This window comes from Esox lucius, chromosome 6 (genome assembly GCF_011004845.1).
Source record: "Esox lucius isolate fEsoLuc1 chromosome 6, fEsoLuc1.pri, whole genome shotgun sequence".
Classification (NCBI taxonomy): domain Eukaryota; kingdom Metazoa; phylum Chordata; class Actinopteri; order Esociformes; family Esocidae; genus Esox; species Esox lucius.
The window spans coordinates 22,509,642-22,526,149 of NC_047574.1; the positions used below are offsets into that span (position 1 = coordinate 22,509,642).

The window sequence follows — 16,508 nt, forward strand, 5'->3', positions numbered from 1 at the left end:
GCCATGAACAACAACACCAAGAGGACCAGTGATGTCTCATTCTGTACAATTTGCCAGAAGAGACATGAGGAGACGTGAAGTTCCCTTGTTGAAACTGAAGTGCTCTGGTTGAGAGGAGACAGGACCATATGAGAGCAGTTGGTAGTATTCAGGTTAATGGAGTCCATGTTGCAGTTACAGGTGGTCTGTAGAACTGGAGGTCTTTAATTTGGCCAGGGTCTTTCCCTTTTTGACAGATGTTAAAGGGAGGAGCTACAAGGTGAAAAGGCAGGTGGCCTTGAGCATCTTTAAGCAAAAGGACATCATTAATTTGTTTGCAGTAACTCAAAACCAGTTCATTTTCGTCATTTGTAAATGTTGTTTATTCAATCTACCTTTCAATTTGTGTGACATCTGTTCCACACTTCAGATAGTGGCTTTAGGGAAGTGATTAGTATAGTTTATAAATATGCAAGCAAGTACAAGTTGGAAATGTATATTACAGCAGCGGTCTAAAGTCGAACAAAACAGTGCTGTTCAATTCATCTCAAAGAAGGCTGCTTGTTTCATAAAAACAACCTGTAAGACTTGATCTCATGCCAGTAAGGACACCAGGAAAGCTCGAAGAATCCTTTTTGACAGAGAAAATAAAATATTTTGGCAGCTGTAGCTTATAAAGAGCTTGGTGATTTAATTGACAATGTTCTAGCTCCTTTGATACAGAATATTAAATGCAGGTCTGGTTCAGCTAACTGTCTGATTAATATCCGGCACATGCATCAGCCGGCTTTCTCTGTTCCTCCACCTCCAGGAAATATCCTTAACCTCATTTTCTCCCGGACAGATTTTATACTGATTAGGGAAATGTTATGGTAAAGAGTTATAAAATATCATGAACCAGCATTAAACAGAATTATCATTGAGAAGGGGACTGCTGCCTAAGATACACTAGGCAGCACGGAAATGCAACCTCCCAGTCATCTTCAATGAAAGGGAAGCGACTTAAAGCAGGGAGGTGGTGGCAGGAGAAAAGTTCAAGGTTTTTCAAATTCATGCAAATCACCAGTGTGAACAGCCATTGGCCCATTATTCCCTGGTGGAACATGTGGTCAGGATGGACCAGGTGGTGCCCATTGTTTGTGAGCATATGAAAGAAGCACAAAGAGCCCAATAAAAGATTCACCCCATGGATGTGACTTGATTCACCCCAGTGACATCCACCTGATGGGGAAGTGAGAGGATGGGGGATGTGACTGTTGCTTTCGTCTCTGCAGGGCTCTCATAAGGACTCTCAAGGGAAATGGTAAACATTGGTCAAGACCTGACATTCCAGCATCTGGAAGAGTTACGGCAGTATGTTGATCAGTATAAAGATGTCTTCTCCTCAGTACTGGGATTCACAATGTAGCATGACTGTATATTCAAACCCCTCCAGGGAAGGTGCCGCATGTGAAGTTGTACAGGCTCCTATAACCTCATCACCAAGCCATCTATACTGAGTTTAAAAGAATGTAGGAGTTAGACAGTGTCAAAGCCAGATGGTGTCAAAGCCAGATGGGACACTGTGCTTCTGCAATGACTTCAGAGGTTACTGATGAATTGTGTCTATATCCCATACCAAGGGCTGATGAGCTCATAGTGTGGGTTAGACAGGCTAGATACATCACCATGCTAGACCTCAACAAAGGGTACTGGCAGGTCCAACTTACAGCCACTCCCCATGAAAAACTACAACTTTCACTACTCTGCCTTCAGAATCCAAGGTGTAGACCTGGCAGTGCTAGATTCACAGGGTGAAGCGCAAAGTCTTGGGTACACAACAGGAGAAAAGGGTTGAGAAAATCAACAGCTGATCTCATCAAAGCACGAAGGCTCAGGTGAGCGCTTTCAAGTGGCTGGCCAGATAATACCAATGTTTATTCAAATGTCTCCTGTTTGTTCATTTTCTCTGACTGACATGACCTAGAAGGCTGCATACATTCATTTTAATTTACTTGGGTTGTCTAAAAGAAAATCCATACAGGAAATGTCTAACGTGTTGCTAAAAAACATGTGGTATTGGAGATTTGAGTTGAAGTATTGTCATGCAAAAAAATAAAATCCGAGTTATTTCAGTAATTATTACTGTAAAATCTCTACAGCCTTAACTCCACTAATAAAATAGTGATTATGTGTCTGTTCACTTTTTGATCAAAAGTTCCGTGTTCATTTTGTTTTTAATCTCCATCTTCAGTGTATACGTCACAATAAGCATCCCATTTGCAATCTGTTCCTTCACTCTGGATATTTCTTTTGTGTTTATCCAGGTCTAAAGGTCTGCTTCCCTTATTTAATATGCAGTTCTGAGTGAAATAAAGCTTGGTCATTATGCTTCAAAAGATTTGCATGATGTGAGGTGCTGTCCTGGGGGGGGGGGATTTTAATTATCCACTTAGCTTGTTATCCTGTGTTTGTTTACATTTATTTAATAAAAAAGAAGCCAATAACTTGCAATTGTATTTATATGCTGCTACTTCTTAATAAAAGAATTGAGAAGATTTGCATGATGTGGGCAATCTCCATGGCGATCGAGGGACCCTTGTGTTTTGGTGCTGCTGAATATTTGATGATGGTGTTATTAGGTCTTTGAACTGTCTCATCTGGCACAGGGGGTGGGAACTATTCCTTACCCATCAAAGAGCCTTGGTTCACTGGCACATCTGTCAAAGAGTTGGATACAGATAAAGAGAGAGATACATATAAAGAGAGAGATAAAGAGAGAGATACAAATAAAGAGAGAGATACAGATTAAGATACAGTTAACGATACAGATACAGATAAAGAGAGAGATACAGATAAAGATACAGATAAAGACAGAGATACAGATAAAGAGAAAGATACAGATAAAGACAGCGATACAGATAAAGAGAAAGATACAGATAGAGAAAGATACAGATTAAGAGAGATACTGATAAAGAGAGATACAGATAAAGAGAAAGATACAGATAAAGAGAGATACAGATGAAGAGAAAGATACAGATAAAGAGAGATACAGAAAAAGAGAGCGATACAGATAAAGATACAGATAAAGAGAAAGATACAGATAAAGAGCAAGATACAAATAAAGATACAGATAAAGAAAGAGATTTTAACATAAAGTTGTCGAACATTTTATTTTAGTGACTGCAGACCTTTAGACAATAATTATTTGAAATAGCGTTCCCTAAAATACACATAAAGAACCAGACATATTGTTGAAAGAAGTATTCTGTCTCTGAGGCAACATTATGACAGCTGTAAGGATTGTAAGCAGTACACATTATCCTTGGAGTATCCTTGTTTTGAAAGTGTTCTTCAAATAAAAATGTAAATGGTGATTGTAAAGAACTATTTATACTTCCTACTCAAAGAACTGTATGAATGACCTACGTTGCCCCATTTATAAAACAGTTATTGGAGGAACTTATAGGGGTTTCCCCACATTTTCAATGTGAAGAACACTAAATAATATTTTAACGTTCAGTATGTTGGATGGGGATACAGCATGAAACCATACATGGCTCACATGTAAAATACAAACAGGAGATTTTAGTATAGGCCTATTGTAAAGCTCACAAAATAACATGATTTGTAATATCCGATTACTGCTAACCACGCCCCTGGTGGTGATATTTCATAAAAGGAGAGTAAATGCATATTCAGAACATGATCCCCACATGGTCTGAAGCTCCTAAATCTTTAGCTAAAGAGGTACTTTTTCCTAAATGTCAGAGAAAACATTTATCCATAGCAATGGGTTATATTTTACTGACCCTTCTATGGAACAGCCAAATACTGTTTTGAGGAAGTTTTGGTAAATCACACTGTTTTGGACATTTCAAGTTGAACTTGAAATACATGACCATCTGTGGGAGCAGAGGAAGAGATGAAATTCAGCAGGGTTTCAAGGTGGGGCAGATGGAACCAGAAGTCCAGTAAACCAAGAAGGGAAGGAGGTAGGAAAGAGTGTCACAACACACCAGCCAGGTTGAAAGAGGGATGTCGGTGTGACTGCATTGATTAGTCGCAGACAAAGCTGTTAGCTAATGAAGGCTCTCTGGGGAAGACCACAGCAACCCTCCTGGACATGTTCATTCCCAGATTCTCACACTGGGCTGATCATGAGAGTGGAAGGAGGGAGTGTGGGGGGGGGTTGTTGATAGCAATAGAACATAAACTATAATTGTCAAATAACATAATGGCTGTCTAAAGGATTAATTCAGCCTTGGAAAGATGTCGTTTTCTGACACAGAAGATATTACATGAACTACAGCCCTATTTCACAAGGAAGTATGAGGCACGAGGGGGTGTGGTGTATCGACAATATGCCCTATGAAGTAGAGCTTTCTGAACTGGAACTCCAGATTGTTTGGTCGGTTATTTAATCACTGGTTGTCTCTACGATATGCACACAAGTTAACACTCCTTATGCTGTATGAAGCTCTTTTGTTGTTTTGCTGCATTAATCTGACTACAACAAATATAAATCCCTGTCTATGCATGAATGAACCATTTATATGTGAAATCCCAAATAATCTCAAATCTGACCGTAGATTAAACTGACAGGACACAATGGGAGCTGATACCACGTTGTCCCCCTCAGTCACCAACATTCTTCAGACCCTCTAACATATGGATGACCTAACAGGTTCTCACTGAGAAGGGCTTCCCCACACTCTTCATGTTCAGTCCCAGTGATTGTCTTGTGACAGAATGCGCTGTGGGTTTATGACAGGTTACGTTCATGGTGTTGGATTTAAGTTGCCTTCTCCTGTTCAAACCTTGCATGTGTTAACCAGTGGTTGCGTGCCACTGCATTGACAGTGTAATTGACTGCCAGATGGCTGTAACATATCCTGTGGTTAGCTGTTCATGGAGCCCCTCTGTTCTCTTCTTCCCAGGTGGGACAGAACTCCTATGAAGAAAAACAGGCCTTGATAATCTGTCTATGTAATTAGGATAAGTCATGCTGTTTTAAGTATTAGACAATCATATTTTTACACAACAGTATTTTCATTGATCCCATAACCACACTATTTGCGCTTCATTGTCTAACAGTTATCTGCTTTGACAGTTTTTTGTGATTTGGTAGCACAACGAGGCAAAATGTCATCAGCCTTGGAAAAGTCTTACACTGCCCCCTGCTGATAGAAAATCTTTATAGCAGAAATAAAAACATCCACGGCTCTAAGAGCTCTACTTGTTGTTACGTCCTCTGCTGGTGACATCCATACATAACCACAGACATGGTGATACAATTATTTTTGCCATTAATCTGGTTTTGAAAATGCCCACACAGCGAGTTATGATTCATCCATATTCATCATCTTGCTGACAAAGCTTCTTAATCTTCAACAGCATTTCCTGACACCATTGCAGTAATGTGATGCATCGATGATTGAGTGCTTTTAATGGCGTGTCACTGGTGTGGCCTCAATTGGGTACCTGTTATGAAATCAATGGGCTGTTGCCCGAGCAAGCCTGGTCAAACGGTATGCTGTAAACATATGTAGTACCATAATGTCATATACTAGTCATGTTATCTTATCTGACATTATGACCAATCATACGTTTTTTTGTTATAGTTATTATTCCATTTGAAAGTAATCTTAAAAGGTCTACAGGAAGGCTTAACCGGGTGAAGGAATTGTTTTATGTTGTTCCGGCTTGTATTTCTGTCTCAGTGTTTTTTAGGAGCTAATAATCGACTGATGAGCTTAGGAGAGATTTAGGATTTAGAGCATATTAGAAAGGAGGAGGACTGCAGGGAGGTGGAGCGAGGTTGGAGAAGACAGTGAAAGAAAGCGATGGATGAAGAGAGGCAGAAGGAGAGTGGGATTGTGTGACCGAGGAGGAGAAGACAGGATAGAATGAAACAACAGAAGCAGAGGGGTACAGAGCGGCACGGAGAAGAGAGAGTCTGCTGTGTGTGAGAAATGCAGAGGGAATGAAACCGAGGGAGAGGGGTAGAGAAAACGCAAGCGCAGTAAGGAGACAGGGAGGAGGGTGATAGACAGAGAGGGAGGAGGGGGAGAGAGGGGGAGGAGGGTGGTGGAGAGAGAGGGGGAGGGGGGTGGAGAGGGAGGAGGGGGGTGGAGAGAGAGGGAGGAGGGTGGTGGAGAGAGGGAGGAGGGGGGTGGAGAGAGGGAGGAGGCTGATAGACAGAGAGGGAGGAGGGGGGTGGAGAGAGGGAGGAGGGTGGTGGAGAGAGAGGGAGGAGGGGGGTGGAGAGAGAGGGAGGAGGAGGGTGGAGAGAGAGGGAGGAGGGGGGTGGAGAGAGAGGGAGGAGGGGGGTGGAGAGAGAGGGAGGAGGGGGGTGGAGAGAGAGGGAGACAGGCTGTCCAGCCGATGGAAGCAGAGCTGGGAGACGGGACACGCCTGGCCTGAAGGAGGGCTGCTCCTCTCTTTTTTACTAACGCAAACACACACACACATACACACAAACACACACACACACAATCACAGCATCGACAGAGGAAGGAAGGCAGAGAGTCGGGATAAAATCCCAGGAGTCTGAGTGCCTGTCAACCTGCAGCCATGGCCGATGCGGGTGAGTAGAAAAACCCTTCCCCAAGCCTTTGTTACAGCATGTGTATAGCAGTGCAAGTGTTGTCAATATTTTGAGCAGGGTGAAGATGTACAGCAGGGATGAACCAGGTGACGAGAAGCAGCCTGTCTGTTAATTTACTGTCTGGTGTTTAAAGGTCATAGTAACCTGGGCTGACATTACAGCCCCAGTAAACATTGAGGGCACAGGGCTGTCGCCGTAGAAACCCCATGAGACGAAGTCGTTCATGCCACGTCAGTGGTAGTAAGAACCACGGGGGGTCCCTAAATCTCGGTGCGACTCTTCTGTACACTGTATTTCCCTTGTCTGAACACTGTGTATTAATAAATTGTCTGAAGATTCCCTTGTCTGGCGATTCTGTATTATTCAATTGCGTTTGTAAATATGTAATCGTACTTTCTCTGAATCACTTCCAGAATAAGCTAGGGTTACGTTATTTATTCAACATTGTTTTTAGCGGCCGAGATGTGAGCATTTCGCTGCACATTTGCTATAATGCGCCTGAAACGTGGAATGTGCACATGGACACTGTGTGCCGAAGGGAAACTGTGAAATGGGGGTCTGCATGGTGCTTGGTACCGTATGTAAACCCTGTAGCCCACCGCTGACTGTTCTATTTTCACACTGCTTATCAGGGATTAGCCAGGTGATTACTTTCTGTGCTCTGCCTCTCTGTCTGTGGCTCTGCCTCTCTGTCTGTGGCTCTGCCCAGAAAGTGTGTTGATGGAGGGGCACAGAGGACAGCTGTACCTGTCACAACCGCACTGTTGAAGAAACTCTGCTTTGCCCTCTCTATTTGGTTTCAGTTATGGGTTCTAGGCACTCTTTGTTGGTCACAAGGCTTTATTTTCAGGGAGGTTAAAGGATGTTGGCTAGTAATTTTAGGCCAAGATAACAGTGATCTGTAAGTTTTAGCTCTTAAAGTACATTTGTTTTATTTAATTATTGATTCTTGAAATAATAAAAGTGCTTAGTATAACTGTGGTACCCAACCAGAACCTCAAATATCCCCATCCCACAGCTTTCTACAGAAAACGAGGATGAACACTTTGTTATGGTCTCTGCTGATTCCCATTTCAATCGAATGGAACATTAGTCCAAACTAATGGTTGCCTCGTTGATTTGACCAATATAGCCCGAACAGGGAGATCTCCCCCCACACAGGCACACTGCTTCTTCTGTCACAACAACCTTCCAGAGCAGACCGACGTTTGACTTATCAGGTCAGTGCCGTGCACTGTGGCGTCAGATGTGTGCTTGGCAGAGAGGAGGGATGCACGTTAGGGGAATGATGTACACGTGTACCTTCTCTGCTTCCTCGCCTTAACCTATTGCATTGTTAAACAGCCACCCTCGGATGTTAAACCGCGAGCCAAATGAGCCCACTGTTAATCCAGATCTCTCTGCCTGTGTGCTCACATGGTATATTCATGCCATTCTGGTCCTGGGTACCAGGTGTCAAAGTGTTTTGCTGAGATGCATTTCACCAAATGTAATTTGCAATCACTGCATTGACTTTAGTGGGAATCGCTTGTCCGGAAAAATCCAGAAGGAACATAAAACCTGATTTACTGTGGTTTTATTGGGTTAGATTCGTGGACACGTATTGACATGACAGAGAATGAGTGCATTAACTGCACACCCATATTGACATGTGTGTGCATTGGCAAGCCACTACGAGATGGGAAGACCCGGGAAAGATTCCTGGGGGGTTTCAGTGTAGATGTTTGTGAGTGGGTGAGTAGAACAGCACCAGAAGGTACAGTACTGGCGTGCATTATTTGTACAGGAATACTTTTGGACCAGCGCAGCTATTTTGCAATAGGATACGGCTGACATATGATGTGTTTGTCTTCTTGTGTGGCTGCTTGTGTGTGTTTGTGTTTGTGTGCTTTAGACTCTTTGAGTGAGGCGCTGAATGCCATCAGTGTGAGTACAGAGTTGATAGAGGAGGAGCTGAAGCCTCATCTGGACACTCTGCTGGCCATGCTACTGGAGAAGAGTGAGGCTGCACTGTACACACACACACACACACAGGAACACACGCACACACACATGTTTTTTATCCTTCTGGGGGAGTAGAACTGTGTTACCATTCAACATCCTATTTCAGCCCCTCATCTGGTGTAGTAGTCTTTTTTTAGTTATCTATAGTCCACCACAGGTTAGGTTTGAACCTTCACTGTCCCGCTCGGCATTGGCTGCCAGGGTCTATAAATTGACCAAGACAACAAATTAATCCTACAGAAAAAGAATCATACTTGTGACATTTAAAAAAAAAAAAAAAAAAAATCGTCGTTATTTGACATGGTTACCATATTTCACACACTAATGGCAAGGAATGTCAAAACAGTAAATGTCAAATGGAAGAAATCGAGTGGCCAGTCATTTTTCAGAGTGCAGCTCGTGAAAACAGTTCAGCTATTGTTAAAAGGACAAAATTAACTTTAGTTAACGGAAGGACAGTGACACTGTTTTTTGAAAGTGGGAAAACAAGTCAATATGATATAACCTTTGGGCCAAGTAATGACATGAGTATAAACTCATTGAAAATAGCTGGTAATTAATGACAGGATGTTCCAGTAGTTTCTACCAGGTTGTAGCCTGTTTAGCAACCCTGATATTACTTGTTGATCCAATATTGGTGGCACCGTCTAATTACATGTAACATGGTCACATTTTGGCGTGAGTCATTTACATATCAATGGTTTTAAACATGTAAATACAAAACATGAGTTACAAGGTGAAACAAGAGAATGTGTTATAACAGTAACAGTAGTAACATGCATTGAATAAAATGAATACATACATTAATAATTACAAATTCCTTGTTTTAACTGTACTAACTGATTCTTCAACAACAATATTATCAAATACTTTCATAGTAATACTTATGCAACTACTATGTTGTTACTACAGTTTCTACTAAGGTAGTTAGAGTAAATAAGGCAACTTCTTATAAATGTTACCAACTAAGGCATTACATCTTCGGGGCAAGATTTTCAATTTCTAGTTGACAATTATCTGTATTTCTTAACGCTGGTCAAATAAAGATAATTTATTTCACAATGGCCGGTCATTTTCTATCTTGGGTTAAGATATATTAAATTTTTGGTCCTAGTCTTTAAGTGGGTCGGTTCTGTCCCCAGAGAAGGGTGCAGCTGTGGAAATCGCCTCCAGTGGTGTCCTGCCCACGCTGGCCCAGTCCCTCCGGAGAAAAAGCCCGCTGACCAATCAGGTGGCTCTGGTTGTGGCAGAGATGGCCAGAGAAGGTAAGACGAGATGCCAGCCTGCTACTGTAGCACTACGGGCCATGAATATCAATCAAGTTAAATGTAGAAAGCCATTACAACTGTGCTTGGGGTCGTACTGTTTGAAAGACTCACTGATTAATATATGTAGATTCCTGGCTGCGAACAGGTGAGTAACATGGCTGGATTTGTGTTGTTGCTGACGGAACCTTTTTTTTTCTTGCCATCCATTCTTGCTCCTGTTCATTAGCTATCAACTAATATTCAATCCAGGACCTCGCTTTAAGGTGCAAATGTGGCTTCTGAAAATAATGCTAATGTGCTCTTTTCATGAACTTAATGCAGATTCCATCTACACTAGGCAGTACCCATTACCGCTGTCTCTCCTTCCTTCAACGTCCTTTGTTCTTTTCTTCTTAAGTAGTGTTTTCTGCAGCGCCCCTTGTCAGTTATTTTGCCCCCTGAACCAAAAAGGCGAGTCGTTTTAGTGTTCGCTTATTTGGTAGTAGCACGAATACCACGTCCTTGTCATCTGCCAAGACGTGGCCATTCATTCACCAACGTCACAACGTCCTAGGATCATGGCACACGCACAGAGACTGAGGAGATTATGTCTGTGAGTTCCAGCGGCTGTGAGGGACCCATGCATCGATGCTGGGCTGGTGACAGTTCTGGTGCCCCTGCTGAACAGCACAGACGAGGAGCTGCTGCTTCACACAGGCCGAGCCATTGGACGGATCTGCTTCGACAACAGTGAGTCTCCGGCGGGCTCGGGGCTCCGGAAAGGGATTATTACCATTTCTGCCTACTGAAGGATTGTTCCCACACATTGCTGGTCCTGGTGTGTGTGTGTGTGTGTGTGTGAGCCCTCACCTCTCTATGTATATTTTTCTGTCACAATCAATTACTTCCTCTGCCAGCGGCCCAGCAGGATGAGCTGGTGCACAGTGGGGTCATCCCCAGGCTGGTGGACATCATGAAGCTGCACCCAGAGAACGACCCACTGGTCAACGTGTGTCTGCTGGCCCTCTGTAACCTGGCCGACATGGGTAAGTAACACCACCAGTAGAGTCAAATGACTGTTAGTACTGTACAGTATGCCCAAAAGGCCCCAGAAAACAGCCCTCGATTTCACCTGTTTTCAGCAAATACTTCAGCCTTTATGCCCTCACCAGCAACCGTTTTGGAAGCGCAGCCGGTCTCCCTGATGTCCTTGGAATTAGGATTTCATGGTTTGTTCTTAGTCTACATGTCACACCCTGTACCCCACAGACACGGCCCGGGAAGCGCTGGTGGAGGTGGCCGTGGCGGAGGTCCTGACGGCCCAGCTGAAGCGGGCTCCTGACGCGGAGAGAAGACACCTAATACTGGAGGTGTTGGGCTCGCTTGGGGAGAGTGGTGAGTTTGGGCAAAGGCCTGAAATGAGGATCCTTTATACGGAGACAGATGAAATAGACTGCATGTGAAGTTTAGTCTTCTCACATGGAGGGTTGAGTTCATTGTCGTGATGCTATTTTCAGACATGCTAAAGCTCCAGTTTGTGGAGTCGGGTGTGCCCGAGGCTCTGTCGGAGATGATCAGGGGGCTACAGGGGGGGTCGGACCCCCATGATCTCTGCAGCATCAAGATTGCTTCTAGCCTCATCGTGTCTCTACTGCTGGGAGGTGAGGAAGTCAACTTGCCTTGCTAGCACCAGAACATGCGTCATCATTAGAATATTTAAGAGGACCACCAGAATCCGTCCATGCATAACTCACAGGCATCCCTTAATGGGCGATCAGCTGATGTCACTCAGTGTTCTCTGGTGTCTGATTCAGAACAAAACCGAGCAGAGATACTCTCTACACTCTAAAAAGACAACATCAAATCATAAATAGCCACGCATTGTTTTTTTTCTTCTAAATGAAACATTGATCACCAAGCACAGATGATCCGCGGTTGACTAGTCTGAATGGTATGCTGTGTTTGCTGCACTAGACGAGTCCATGCAGAAGTGTTTTGGCGAGGGCAAAGGGGTGGTGTACCAGGACGTGCTCTCCTGGCTTCAGTCCTCCAACAATCAGCTTCAGCTGTCTGGAGCCCTGGCCATTGCCAACTTTGCCAGAAATGGTGAGTTGAACCGTCAGACTGAGTCAACTGCATTGGTTTTGACATGAGAATCGATTCTCCCCGGTCTTGTATGTTTAGTCCGTCTTCATTATCTAGTGTTTCATCGCCTCTCTTAACCTTTTCACTCTCTGTATCGTTGCTCTGTCTCTTCTCATCAATGCTCATCTCTGCTCGAATCTCTCCCCCTCGCTGTCTCGCTCCCTTATCAGACAGTAACTGTGTGAAGATGTTGGAGCTGGGGGTGGTGCCCCACATCCTGACTCTGCTGGAGCAGCATGTCGACGAGGGCGACGTATCTGTCCAGCATGCTGGACTGAGCGCGCTCAGAAACCTGGCCATCCCAGGTGACCTGTAGAATGAATAAACGCAAACATGCAAATGCACGCAGGTGCAGACACACACCCACACACACACAACTGAATGATAAACAGCTTAAATGAATCCCCAATGTGATGACTCAGCCCTGGAACTCCCTGACCCCTCATGTTTCTGGTGTTTCAGCCAGTAATAAGGTGAGGATGCTGGAGGACGGGGTAACAGAGAGGATCAGGACCTTGCTGCGCTCTGACATGCCCCCGGTGCAATTTAAACTCCTGGGCACTTTGCGCATGATGGTGGATGGACAGGGTGAGTGGGAAAGGATTTGTGCTTAAAGCAGGGGTACATGGGTTTTATATACACTACCATTCAAAAGTTTTGGGTCACTTAGAAATGTTCTTGTTCTTGAAGGCCTAGAAGGCCAGCATCCCGGAGTTACCTCTTCATTATGGACGTTGAGACTGGTGTTTTGCAGGTACTATTGTATTTAATGAAGCTGCCAGCTGAGGACCTGTGAGGCATCTGTTTCTCAAACTAGACACTCTAATGTATTTGTCCTCTTGCTGAGTTGTGCACCTGGGACTCCCACTCCTCTTTCTATTCTGGTTTAAGCCAGTTTGTGCTGTTGTATTAAGGGGGTAGTACGCAATGTTATTCTACGTAGTTTCTCACATGAAATAACCTTCATTTCTCAGAATGAGAATAGACTGATGAGATTCAGAAGAATGTTTCTGGCCATTTTGAGCATGTAATCGAACACACAAACACTGATGCTAGTTTTCAGAGGTGCTAACATAATCTCGAAAGGGGTTTTCTAATGATCAATAAGCCTTTTAAAATGATAAACTTGGTTTAGCAAACAACCTGCAATTGGAACACAGGACTGATGGTTGTTGATAATGGGCCTCTAAATGCCTATGTAGATATTCCACTGAATATCAGTTTCCAGCTACAACAATAACAATGTCTACACTGTATTTTTGATCAATTTGATGTTATTTTAATGGATTAAAATAATAGCATTTCTTTCAAAAACAAGGACATTTGAAAAAGTGACCCCAAACCTTTGAATGGTGGTGTATACATAATATCTGATTCATCTAAAATAATGTAGGAAAACTACATTTGGCTGTTGCAGAGGTAATTGTATATATGCGGGAGCATTATAAAACAGAGCGATTCCTCCTCCTAACAGTCCCCTGCACCCAATGGTTAATTCAATGCCATGAAATGTCGTGATAGTAAACTTCGTCCTGAGACACAGTCGATATTACAGCCTATTTACGGTGTCTGTGGGAGTTCTCAGCGCAGAACAAAAGAGTAAATACCATGCCACCACAGCCACCGCTATGATCTGTCACAGTAAATTGCGGGGTACTGCAGCTCCTGTTGATTACTGTAGTCCACAGCTGAGGTAATAAAGTCCTCTGCCTCAGGGTATCACCTCTCTGAGTTGGCATTCTCAACCAACCCGCTCCTCTCGACTCACTCGCCCACTTCAGCCTTGGCTTTCCGTTTCTCTGGTTCTTTTTCTACAGTCCACTTTCTTTTTCTATGGATTTTTTTCTATGGTCCCCTTTCTGTTTCTCTGGTTCTCTTTCTATGGTCCCCTTTCTGTTTCTCTGGTTCTCTTTCTATGGTCCCCTTTCTGTTTCTCTGGTTCTCTTTCTACGGTCCCCTTTCAGTTTCTCTGGTTCTCTTTCTTTGCTCCCCCATGCGTTGGAACCTCCTAATAACCCCCGCTTCCCTGATCCTTCGTGTTGTTTCCCTCCCTCCCTCTCTCGCTGCTCTATATCCCCTATATCTAACATATTTCTCTCATCACAATACTCACCCCTCACTCTATTTTCGACTCCCTCCTCCCACTTGTTGTCCGCCTCAGAGAATGCAGCTACGGTTCTGGGTAAAGATGAGGTTCTGTTGTCCAGAGTCATGGAGTGGTGTGAGGCACGGGACCATGCAGGGGTCAGGGGAGAGGCCAACCGCCTCCTGGCTGCTCTTATTAGACACAGCCGCGCCCCGGTGAGACACACACACACACACACACAGACACACACAGATACACACAGACACACACAGACACACACTCCTCTTCTAGAGACTGATTTTCTGCCTCCCAACTCTGACAGGAAGTTATCAGTGCTGTAACCAAAGCAGATGGGGTGCGACACCTCATCTCCATGGCAACCAGTGAACACGTCATCATGCAGAACGAAGCCCTGGTTGCCCTGGCAATTGCATCTGCCATAGACATTGGTGAGTGATTTAACTGTACAGTCCTTTGAGAACCAGGATCTAGACATTGAGTTATACTTTGGACCAACTAGAAACCAAAATAAATATAATTCTAATCATTACAGTATTATATACATATGAAATATGTACGTTATTTCATATCACTACAGAATAATATATTGCTAATGTAATATTTAACATTGTAAAGCTGGTGTTTTGAATTCTATGAAGTCGTATACCACAAGCATGACATCATACACCATGACTTTTTACATTATAAACCGGTTTACAATAGCAATTAGGCATCTCAGGGATTCTTGGTATATTGCCAGGATATCACGGCCAAGTGCTGTGCCTAAGAACATCTCTAAGTTGTGGTGTATTGGCCACATACCAGAGCCCCTTGTGCCTTATTGCATAAATAGTGAATTACTTAAAGCTAATTTTTCAATTGCACAACAACATAAAGTGCTTACCGGAAATGTAAGTTGCGTGTCTCTTGCTGTTCTCCAGACTCCATGGAGGAATCATTCCGGAAGGCAGAGCTCTTGCCCACACTGCAGAAGATGCTAGAAGACCCAGTGGGGGCGGTTGAGTTCAAGTTCAGTGCCCTTGGCCTCATCTGCAGCCTAGTCAACTCCAGTAGGTATCCTACGCACACACACACACACCCACCATGTACTCTCTCTCCTTTTATCTTTTTTTTCTATTTAACCCTTTCTTAGGCACAATGAAGGAAGAAATGGAATCTCTAAACCTGAAGGAGACACTCACCAAGCTGTCTGGTCACTCCAGCACCAAGCTAGCCACACAGGCTGACACAGTGCTGGCCATGCTTTGTGAAACCAGCTAGACTGACCTGACCACCATGTGGTCAGTGTAACCATAGACTCTCAGCACCCCAGGCCACCACATCCATCCCTACTATAGTGACCACACCGTCCTACCTATCAATCGCACTTTACCAAAAGACAACCCAACTGTCGCACTAACGAAGGATAAGAGGTGGAGTTCAAAATGAGGCAGATATCGGCTATTAAGAATCTTTGAAGCTGGGTTTCCATTCCCTTGGCTTATGTAGAATTTAATAAATACTTGGCCAGTGTTATAAGCACAAGCTGAATGAGTCTGCCCATGGAAATGCACATGGACTACGACCTCCCTGGTTCACCAGTCATGACCATTTGTATAAAGAGTATTTGTGTATGAAATAGCTACTGCAATCAGTATGCCAATCCATTCTATGTACACCATGTAGATTTCCTGTAGGGAACTGTGTATATTATGAAAGGAAATGTGTATACTCTACTGTGTGGATGGCTGTTGTTTCATTGACTCTAATGTGCTCAGTGGAGAACAGAAAACTAACATCTGCCACTGTCGTTTAATGTGATGTTCCAACTCTGCTCTGTATGGACCAATGTTCTTGTTATGACCCTGGTTGTCTCTGTGGATCGCATATATCTCCAGTGTACAGTACAAAACAAAGCATTCAAAGCAATATCTCAATCGTAATGTGTTACCAAAGTACATTCTAATTGTTTAAACTGTGCATAAGAAATCTAATCTGATTAACAATTGTGGGAGACTTTTTTTGTTTATTCCAATGTACAACATTATTGTCATTGAGGTACCAGGATAATAACAGCAGGTTGTGCTTTCAAAGTAGAAAGGAATTATTCCACACTCTTAGGAAGAAGGTTACCTAGAATCAACTTCTGGTTCTAGTTCAGAAATATTCCCTGTGGAACCCCTCACAAAAACAGCCTTGAGAAACCCATATGGATAGGTTAACCATTAAAAAGCAAAAAATGCCATTAAAACAGATTATTATGATCAAATAAAATATACTGTACGTTCCAATCATTTTAACAATCCACAGCACAACAGCTGCCTTAAATGATGCATTTCTGTATGGTAAGCATTTAGCAAAGACTTCCCAGCCTGAAAAGGAGAATTAGTAAATGTAGTGAAAACAGCTGATTATGACAAAATCGGACATAAGTTACCACACTGGGGGCCTGTTACCA

At 43.4% G+C, this 16,508-nt stretch overlaps 1 protein-coding gene across 2 annotated transcripts; it reads left to right on the forward strand.

Moving 5' to 3' along the window:
- Positions 1-6,304: 6,304 nt before the first annotated feature.
- On the forward strand, positions 6,305-16,056 carry si:dkey-191g9.5 (rap1 GTPase-GDP dissociation stimulator 1). 2 transcript variants are annotated; one of them, XM_010892284.5, is made up of 14 exons: positions 6,305-6,547; positions 8,463-8,567; positions 9,715-9,837; positions 10,444-10,569; positions 10,737-10,865; positions 11,089-11,214; positions 11,337-11,480; positions 11,794-11,925; positions 12,135-12,269; positions 12,427-12,552; positions 14,126-14,265; positions 14,373-14,499; positions 14,992-15,120; positions 15,204-16,056. In XM_010892284.5, exons 1-14 carry the CDS (start codon positions 6,535-6,537, stop codon positions 15,329-15,331), a joined length of 1,683 nt encoding a protein of 560 aa, XP_010890586.2. In that variant the 5' UTR covers positions 6,305-6,534; the 3' UTR covers positions 15,332-16,056. The 2 variants fall into 2 exon arrangements, with proteins under 2 accessions (XP_010890586.2, XP_034148822.1); XM_034292931.1 differs by having other exon boundaries at positions 14,992-15,079.
- The last annotated feature ends 452 nt before the right edge of the window (positions 16,057-16,508 follow it).